Source organism: Cinclus cinclus, chromosome 4 (assembly GCF_963662255.1).
Source record: "Cinclus cinclus chromosome 4, bCinCin1.1, whole genome shotgun sequence".
Taxonomy (NCBI): domain Eukaryota; kingdom Metazoa; phylum Chordata; class Aves; order Passeriformes; family Cinclidae; genus Cinclus; species Cinclus cinclus.
In genome coordinates this window covers 8,632,176-8,642,400 of record NC_085049.1, presented here as the reverse complement: position 1 = coordinate 8,642,400, position 10,225 = coordinate 8,632,176, and the positions used below count along the sequence as shown (strand labels likewise).

At 38.1% G+C, this 10,225-nt stretch overlaps 1 protein-coding gene across 1 annotated transcript in view; it reads right to left on the bottom strand.

Annotated features, from left to right (window-relative positions):
- Positions 1–3,864: 3,864 nt before the first annotated feature.
- NAMPT (nicotinamide phosphoribosyltransferase) overlaps positions 3,865–10,225 on the bottom strand; it is a 31,172-nt gene continuing 24,811 nt past the window's right edge. The window contains exons 9-11 of the mRNA XM_062491613.1: positions 9,457–9,597; positions 9,182–9,316; positions 3,865–7,461 (exon numbers count right to left, since the gene is read on the bottom strand). Of these exons, the coding sequence (XP_062347597.1) occupies positions 7,348–7,461; positions 9,182–9,316; positions 9,457–9,597 (390 nt within the window). The 3' untranslated portion in view covers positions 3,865–7,347. The remainder of the gene's footprint in view (positions 7,462–9,181; positions 9,317–9,456; positions 9,598–10,225) is intronic.

Below are 10,225 nucleotides of genomic sequence, written 5' to 3'. Positions count from 1 at the left end.
TTTAGCCTGGAGAAAAGGAGACCCAGGGCTGACCTCATCACTCTCTACAACTCCCTGAAAGGTGTTTGCAGTCAGGTGGGGTTGGTCTCTTTCACCAGGCAGCAAATGACAGAATGAGAGGACACAGTCTCAATCTGCATCAAGGGAAAATTAGGTTGGATATTAGGAAAAAGTTTTTTATGAAAAGAGTGATAAAGTACTGGAATGGTCTGCATGGAGAGCTGGTGGAGTCACCATCTCTGGATGTGTTTAAAAAAAGACTGGATGTGGCACTTGGTGCCATGGTTCAGGTGAGGTGTTAGGGCATGGGTTGGACTTGATGATCTTGAAGGTCTCTTCCAACCCAGTGATTTTGTGATTCTGTGATTCTTTGTGTAAAGTTACATGTTATCATTCATCTACTACCTCTTAAATAGAAAATCCTGGTGTTACAAAAAATAGCTTAATAAAAATGTCAATACAAAGTGCAGAAGCACTAAAACCAAACAAAACGAAACCCTGGCAATTCAAATGTCAGGCAAGAACAGTGTGACACAGAGATTTACGCCGCTGTAGGAAAATTACACATTGATGGTAGTGGTACATCCCAAATTCCATGTGTTTAAAGAGAGTAGTGGACAGAGAAAGTAATTTGGAAAAGAACCAGAGGCCTTAGCCGACTTGCAGCTCAACTGCCTTGTCTTTGATGTGATAACAACCATCCCAATGACAGCACTTGTGTCTAATCCATTGACTTGGGAAGGAATCATTATTTACAATCATACTACAACCCCCAAAGTCACTCCCTCCTCTCATGCTGGTTTACCGCACCCCACGTATTCAATAACCATATGGGTTCTTGTCTCAAAATGCCTTTGGGCAGGACTGTGGTAACAGAGAAGAAACTACTGAAATTCTTCCCAGGTCTTGCCTTATCCACCATGGGCTGTGACGGACAGACCAGGGATTAACCATGTGTGCTCCCTTACAACTAAACAGCCATGGGAATAGTCTGCACAGCTATAACCAGAGCTGGAGCTGAATTAGGCTCAGCAAACCCACTTTTGCTGCTCAGGATGGCAGAAGAACAGGTTATTTCACGTAGTTTTAGACTTTCCCAGAAGACACGAGACCCAGGATCGTGGTCTCCATGAACTCAAGAACTTTGTCTTGCTACTCCACGTGCCAGTGCAGCCCCTGTTGGATGGGATTACCTGTGGGTAACCCACGTGGGACATGGATGAAACTGGACTGTCAAGAAGCACCTGCAGAAACCAAGATAAAGTGCTTGAATATTCAGCAGTACTTCACTAGTGACTATGAAGGTTCTAAATGTATGTTTCAGTACAGGGCTTTTACATGGAAACCAGTTTTCAAGAGAACATAACCTTATTTTTGCCAGATTCATGTCTATTAACATTTTCATTTTACCTTTTGCACGCAAAAGGTAACAAAGGGTCACCTTTCTCTGATCTTACTGCATGAATTTATTTTCTTTTATCCGAGGGTGTAATGATTGCAAAACCTTGTACAGGGGTGATACCATTCTTTTTTATCTTCTGGAGATTTACAGTAGTAATAAAAACAAATAATGGTCTTCAAGCAGCAGTGCTGGAGGTGAGACTGCAAAACCCACAGTGTGGGGGAAGAACAGGAGCATTATGAAGTTTGTCACTGGCACTTGGTTTAACAAGTAGCTCCAAGATACTAGGCTTGAAAAATGGATTAAGGTTAGACTAGGGCACATTAACAGACCACTGCTTTGTAATCACAGGGGCCTGGCAACACTTTGTTTTGGTTGAACAGACTCAATGTTTTCACAGCAGATTACAGGATAGACTTGAACCTGCTCAGCTGAGACAGAAAGGGCAGGGAGGCACCCCCACCAAAGGGAGATTAGTTGTCATGCTCTGACTGACCTTTCTGTGACTTACAGGCATATCTCTACCCAAAGCCATTTCACCCAGAGATTATCCTCTTAAATTGCTGGGGTATGTCATTCTTCTGACACATCCAACAACGAGCTGCAATTCCTTATGCTTAAAATAGGGTGGCATCTTTTGGAATAGGGAAAACTTCCTTGAAAGGGAAGAGCACACCAGCCTTGTTCTTTACCAGGAAGCTGAGGAAAGCACATCCCAAAGGCTGAGGAAAACAGCTTATTTCTTCTTCTGTTTGCAGGAAAAGGAATTAAGCTTGAAGCTGAAGTTCTTCCCTTTACCTAGATAGGGTTCAGAGTCCATGCCATTTATTTGATATCCATATTACTTTTACTAATATTTTGGTGATATGAGTATTCAGACATTATAAAACAAGTTCCTTATCTCCTTTTGTATAGAAGAGCTGATGTGGAAGCTTTAATAGCTACATTAATAACAAAGAAGTAAAAATGTCCAGCACTCAGAACCTTCCATGAATCCTTTATCTATTCACTTGAATTTCTTCAATACTGTAGTTATATGAAGATTCTGAAGCCATTTTCAGCAATTTATAATTACCTGGCTATTTGCAGTATGTTTACTTGTGACATGAGCATTGGATCAACTACAGAGAATCAGATTCTCAAATCTAACAATAATCAATGAAGCATAAATACATATATTAAAAATTAGAGCATGCTTGTGCAAATTTATCTCGTAATTCTATGAAATATCTTGGATTGATTTGTATCTAAACTAAACTGCTGGGGGAAAAAAGGAGTTATACAACCCAAATTTACTAATTTTTTGTTTTTTTGCTCAATGGTAAACAAACAGTAAGCTTGCCCTTGAACTGAGAAGAGTTGTGTAAGAGGGAAATAAAAACCTTGCTAGAGGCATGATGGCTCCTTATCTGTCCTTAAAAGTCCTCTGCTCCAGCCAGAAGCAGGAGAGAAGACTGCCATTCTGATGCCAGGAGACCTCACCATAACTTGAAAACCCTAGAAATCATGTTCAAAAAGCAGTTAGGAGTGCTCATGCAAAGATTAGTAAGGAAATTATAAGGAGCAATATATGTTACTTGAGAAGAATCCTGCTGATTTCACTCCTGAATATTCTGAATTGCTCTGGATTGTATTACACCAGACATCAGGCTACCTTTTAACAAAATATGGCACCACAGGAAAATACTTTATGGAAATACTCTATTAGCAAGTGCTTTTCACCCCTTTCACCAAATGACTTTCCGTGAAGAGTATTTTAAAATTATAACCAAGATCAGCTGCGCTGCTAGTAAAATAGGAGCCCCCCTTCCCTGAAGAACAACATCCACGGTTAGCAACTGTGACTTTGGTACAAAGCACCTTTAATCTCATTATTTCCTTATTTCTGATCACTTGGTTATTTGGAAGGCATGTGGTTCTCCACATAAGGCCCCTATCCATCAGATTTAAGAGGATGATCTCTCACTCAGATGTTTACAAATTTGATGGAGACGTGCATATCCAGGACCCTGATGGGGCTCTCAGAGAAACCCAGACATTTCCAGGCAGAGATGCAATTACCATTGTACAAATGCACCTTCATAGTCCTTGCCTCAAGCAGCTCAGCACAGTTATGATTTTAATTGTTACAGTAGGATTGGAGGACATAAATAAGGCTCTTCCTTGTGAATCCCTTGCCTTCTGCACAGGCCAGACCTGGGAGCCACCACCACACACTCACAGCTGGTGAGTGACTTAACTTGCACAAAGGCTGATCAGAGTGAGAAAATCTGGAGTGCTGCAGCTCGTGGGTTTTAACAGCACAGGAAGGAAGCAGAGGAGCCTGCCTGGTACTTGGGCTGTATGTGCTTTCTGTAAATCATGACAAGGATTTTAATGATGTGAATCTTTAAATTCAAGCATTACTGTGGGCTGCAATAGCCCCCTTCCAAAGTACAGCAAGAGCTGAAGGGACAGCAACAAACGATGATCTCATTACAGGAGGTGCCTTATCCACCCTTACTGACACACTGGTGCTGGAAAGGTACCTGCTGCAGCCTCAAGTCACACAGGAGTTCAAGTGCAACTTCTAGTTACAAAAATCCTGCCCAAAGGACTCTCTCTGCTAAAGAGCTGACATTATTTTCCACAGTACTGCAGTGAACTGCAGGATGCAACACTGATGGTTAATTTGCCTTTAAACAAGCATTCTAGTGACATTAAAATTTAAATAGTGAAACTTTATTTGAGAAAGGATTATGTCAAATATAGAGGATAATTTCTTATATCAAATTCAAAAACAAGTGTTTTACTTTTAAGCGCAAACAGACAAAATGCTGAAGCATGGATACACTCACACCAAAAAAGGAAAAAAAAATAAATAAAACAGCAGGAAAACCCCCCCAAAAACCAAACCAAACCAAATCCCCAAAACCACAAACACCCCCACACACACACACACACACACACACCAAAAAAGAAAAAAAGAGCCCAGTTTGCTTTCTCTTCTCTAGAGCTGAACTGGTTGCACATTTATGTAAGCAGCTCTCCTTAAAGGAATGCAATGACAGCACAGCCCTGCTCTGGCCTGTGTTTGGCAACAAAGAGCACAGGATGGCTTCTGATGCCCAACATCAGAACTTTAAGACACAGTCAGATGGCTATGATTTTCACTGCCAGAACTAAACTTTATTTCCATGTGTATTACATACTTGTATTTGATGCCAAGTACATTAAAATCGCTTTAACAGAGGATTTAAGTGAGGAATACTTATTCTTCACTGAACAAGAAGGAATGTAAAAACCTATAAGAAAAGAACTGTTTAAGCTTTGTTTTGATTTTGGCAAACCAAACAGTTAAGTACTCTTCTGTTCTCTCCTCAGATCTTTCAAAGTACCAAAAACTTATCTTCTTTTTTTTTTTTTAATAATCATGCAGCTGAAGAAAAAAATAGTCTTACAAAATCCATTTCTTATGCTAAATATGGTTACAAATCAGAGTAGTAAACACAAAATTCCCAATTCCTATTTTTAAATACAAATACTGTATTATATTATGAAATGGGGATAATTAAAATATATCAATGACTACAAATCTAGCATTTTAAAGCAAACAAACATGCTGTTTGCTTTCATGTGGAAGAATTAGGATATTGTATGGTTCAAGCACTGCAGTAATTTCTGTTGACTCCTTGATGCCCAAAATGTCAAACTGCCAAACACAAAGAGACAAGTGTTCAGGTCTGAATAGCACCAGGTGTTTTTCTTTTTTTTTTTTCTTTTAAAGTTATTAACATTTAGTAAAATGAGTGATGTTACAACTTTCTGAAAGTGACATGCACAAGTAGAGTATTTGCTTTGAGTTTCCAACTAATAAGCTGAAAAGTTTTAGACAATACTGAACAATTATAATGTATTTCATGGTACACATGAAAACAGTGCTTCCACAGTATATCCTCAGTTCTCAAGTACAAAAATATCAGTTATGGGTAGTCAACAGTTATCAAAATTTTTATTGGTACAGAATGAAAGCAGCATTTACTTTATTGTTTTTTAAACCATACATCATAAAATTCCCCAGTACACATGTGGAGGAGTGAAATAGGCTCTGTACTGTTTACCTGCTACTGATCCTAAGTCCAGATTCAAAATCTTTCCTGGCCAAAACCAAACAATATAATTAATAGCTAAGGGAAGGCAGTTCTTCAGTGTAAAAGGTCAGCATTTATTTTTTCTAAAACACTATTCTTGAAACAATACATCACTTAAATGTATAATTACATACACTACCAGTGAAAAACAAGTTTTTATTAACAAGAACTATTGAGACTGGGCATAAACTTCTTAACCACAAACCCTGGAAATATTATGGATGCTTTGATGTGGCCCTTTTTGGTGAGAGAGTAAGAACAATGAAGTATGGCTTTTCAATCTTCCTTTAAAAGCACATTTTATAAAATTTTGCACGCTTAAATTATTGTAGGCTTTAACATTTTCCAGTAACATCATCTGCTAATTAGAAGCATTAATTACATCAGTATATTAAGCATTTGGCTGATAGTTGATCGCCAGCAGAACAGGAACTATTTGCTTTTGTTGTTGGTGTTTTTTTATAAGGGAGGTACTTTTCTAGTGAGAGCCATCCTACAGTACTATCAAATATTTCAGAGGTTACTACATAGCTTCTCAAATAAAATCCTCAACGGTTTCATTTTCCAGCAGATACTCATATCAAGCATATGCAGAGAGCAAATACAATCATGTGCAGACAGTTCAAAAGTATCTCTCAAACACATTGTTTTACAGTTACCCTCTGCAAAATAAAAGCCTCTCCTCACCACAAATGGATGTGGTGAGAAGGGGAAACAGGTCTGCCATTCATGTAGGAGTTTGGCTAGCATAGTTTTATTAAAGTTGTTAACAAAAATAGTTAAACATTTTTACAATTCAACATCCAGTCAGACAAAAGGCAAATCAATGAAAAAATACAAAAAAGTAAAAAAGTGCACTACCCAGTCCAGTATTTTGCTTTATATTCATGTCACTTACAGTATATGAAAAATAAACCCAGAAGTGTAATTACTTTAAAATACACCGCTTCTGTATTTCAGTATTTTACACATATATTCTATAGTGGAAGAGGAGATCTCTTAAAAACTTTACTCTTAAAATATTGAGGTGCATATACCAAGTGGGATAGACTTGGCAAATTAAGTTGCAGTAGAGAATCCTTTCAAATTTGGCATTTCACTTACATACCTTACTGGGCCAGCAAGGTCTGTAATACCTAAACCTTCTAGTAAGAACAGCAATTTTGTTTAATGCAGATTTACTAATACAGACAACTACAAGAAATGGTGAGGTCAGCAACTCTATGGGATCTTAAGGAGATACGAGTCCTGATTTAGTTGTCAAATGGAACAATGTCACAACAAACTTTTAAGGCCATGTTTTATTTGCTGATTAATGGACAAAAGGCAATGGATTCCCCCCCACTAAATATTTTCTTGAAAGTCTGTGCTCATAAAAATCATGAAAAGTTGGAAAGACTTAATTATTGAAACTTTAAATATATTTTACACAATCTTGTTTGTACAAAAATACAAGTTAAATATAAACATAAAGCAATCATGATAATTTTATGTAAATCCATTTTGTGATATTCTGTTATATATAAAAAAGTTTCTCAGCTCTGTCTCATTTGTGAAAAGATCAATACCAGATTGAATCACTACTGGCAAAGGGCCCTAAAAAGCACACTTTAGCATTAAATATGTTTTACAAGGTAAGTACCATTTCCTGATTTCATCTTCTAAAGACTGGCAAAAGATAGGGCAGTATGTCCATAAACCAACAAATAATTTGGCTACAATGTCATAAAACACAAACACACAAATCTGTACAATAAACCAGTAGCTATGCAGTACGAACTAGTTACACACACATACACGGACATGGAATGGAACTTAGTGAGATGCTGTTTGTAATTCACTGTTCTTCAGCCTGGCATTTTGTCTTACTTCATCAAATGAATATGACTTCGTTACCTTTCCATTCTTAAATACAGTGTGAAGCAGGTCCTGCAAGAAACACCGCTGTTTTAGCAAGAGTGATTTGGCAAACACAGGTTACACAAACTTAAAAGCAAGCACACAAATCCAGCCTGGTAAGGCTGGAACGTTACACTGTCAAGATACTAAATCTTTACAGCTTCTCCTGACACCTTTCACTAAAGGTTACACAGAAGAAAGGGTTTGGGTCATCCTGTGCACACACAGCAGCTTTGTGCTAAACAGTCCCTTGAGTGTGGAATCTACACCTGGCCAAAGCCAAACACACACTAAATTCACTTTGCTAGAGCAGTCTTTAAGAAAGTTGGCACACTAGCAGTCAAATACAACTCAGTTACAGAGGTTTAAATGAAGTATTTTTTTTCCTCTAGAAAAAAAAATAAATATCTTTCTTCACTGTGCCTTTTACTCATATATTTTGTAAAAGAGCCTATCAGGAAGGACTTACACACAGCACACTGGAAGGGTAATAAGCACAGCTGGCAACAGAAGTCAGCACAGCAGCAACACTGAGCAGCCCCTGCACTTGGTGACCTGCTGCAAGGACCTTTGGCTTTAGAGAAATGAGCCCACAGAAGGGTACATTTCCCTGAGGTTTCCAGGGAGCCCCAGAACTGGCACCACACCAATGACCATCTCTAATTTCCTGGGACCAAAAAAATTGTAATGAATGATTTCACCTGACAAAAACGAAGGGACAACACATTGCCTAATTTCAAAGCCAAAGCCTTGTAGTTTGTGTTGAAGAGATTTCTTACCATTACCATTATTAGTCCTTCCCTCTCTACATATATAAGAATGTTCATCATTAACATATGTACAGGGATATGTGCACAGAAAAAAGTTTCAAATTTCTGTAAGATCTTTGTGTCCAGAGCAGAATATCTTCAGTGTGTGTAACTTAGTTTTTTTTCATCTTGTAATTTCTCAGAGATTTAAGTTTTATGCTTACTGTTATGTAACAGTGTGCCTAGTAGTACCATCTGCCTAGCAGTACAAAACCAGCTTGTGTACACCAGAAAACTTTCAAATTCTAAAAGCAGAAGTGTAATTTGACAACTTATTTTCAGTCGTCTTAACTTGGGAAGAGACTCAACATGCAGTTTAATAATTCACTGTTGGACACTGAAACACAAGACATGCCAAACTGAAAGCCTGAGATTTCAGGCATAAAGGTTTCTGCTTATTTCACAGAAAGGGCATTCCATTTTGCAATTGTAAAGAATTCACAGGGAAAATGAATTCCTGGTTTAAATTTGCATCTTTAAAAACTGTGGAACTACCCTGTGTACAGAGCATTAACTCCTGAAGGAACTATTTAAAAAAAAAAATTCTCAGTGAGGAAGTAGAAAAACATTTTAGTTACACCTGTCCCTGTTCTACCTCCAGCTAGGGTCACTACAATATAGGCAATACAGGCCAAACAAAACTACCTGGCCAGTACATATTCTGCAACCCTGAGACTTCAGTTCTGGGGAAAAGCAGTAATGTTCTCATGTTTCTGAAGACAAACAAAAGAAAGATCTGTAATTGCAAAGCCTGAGCATTCTACTGTCATTCTAGCATTCTGCTGTTACTGAATTTGGTACTGAGATAATTTTTGAGGTAATGAGATGGGAGTTAAACAAAATGACAGATCAGAAATAAATTCTGAAATTAAGTTATCACCTGCTTTTTCTCCATCTGTTTTTGCATGAAGAATGATGCAATAGATTTTGAAAATTCCTACCTGTCCATACTCTTCAAGATCTCCCTTGCCTTCCTCAAGTGTCACATACTCTCCAGCAGGTGTCCTATGCAATGACAGCCGTCCTTTCTTTGACCTTTTGTTGGGATCAGCTACAGGATCTTTGAAGACATTTACCTAAAATGAAAAGGATTTTTTTAGGAGGAAAGGGCTTTATGGCATGCAGATGGTGGTAACATAACAGGAAATGTCAACAGGTCTTCAGGTGGGGAAGGCCACTCTGAAAGCAGAGTGGCAGAAGTTGAACAAAAACATACCCCAAGGCCATTGGTCACCACATAACTGCATTTGAAGGAACAGTTTAAGAGGTCTCTGGTTAGTTTCTGCAACAAGGCTCCACCAGATCCAAAGGCAATATTCTCAATACTCCATTTATTCTTCTTCATTCCCTCCACAATCTAATAATAAAAAAAGGAAATTATGATGGAGCATACTTTTAGGCCATGCCTAATTTTTCCCATAAAAATGTTATACTACTTAAACAAGATGCTTTTACAGACAATTAAGCCAACTAACATTCAGTTTCCAGGAGATGTACGTAAGAATTTGGTCAATACTTGGCATACTGTTTGCATTTTTATTTACAGTTCCAGTGTGGAACTGGAAAACCTTTGCTGTAACACAATTATCATGCCAGCATATGTATTACCAAACTAAGGTGGCACAGTAATGCAATGAACAGAGAAAGATCACTAAAGAAAATAAAAGACTTAATGGGTATCCTGAAACAATGCAGTCATCCTTCTCAACTCCAGAAAGTTATTACCCTCTCTGAACAGAGTGATTCTCTTGAAAACCACGTTGTCTAGAGTAAGGTCAGCAAGTTCAAAGAAGGGAAATTAAAATAGATAAAAAACTGCTCAAAGAGTTTGCTTTGCCACCTTCTCCTGCAGGTACAGATCAATGTGGACTGCACTGCTAGCAACAGCCCAGGTAAAAATGACTGTATCATTTCTCTCCACCCTCACTCTACCCAGACAAATGTGACATCCTCTAGCCTGGAGTAAGGGGTGCTCATTTAGTCAT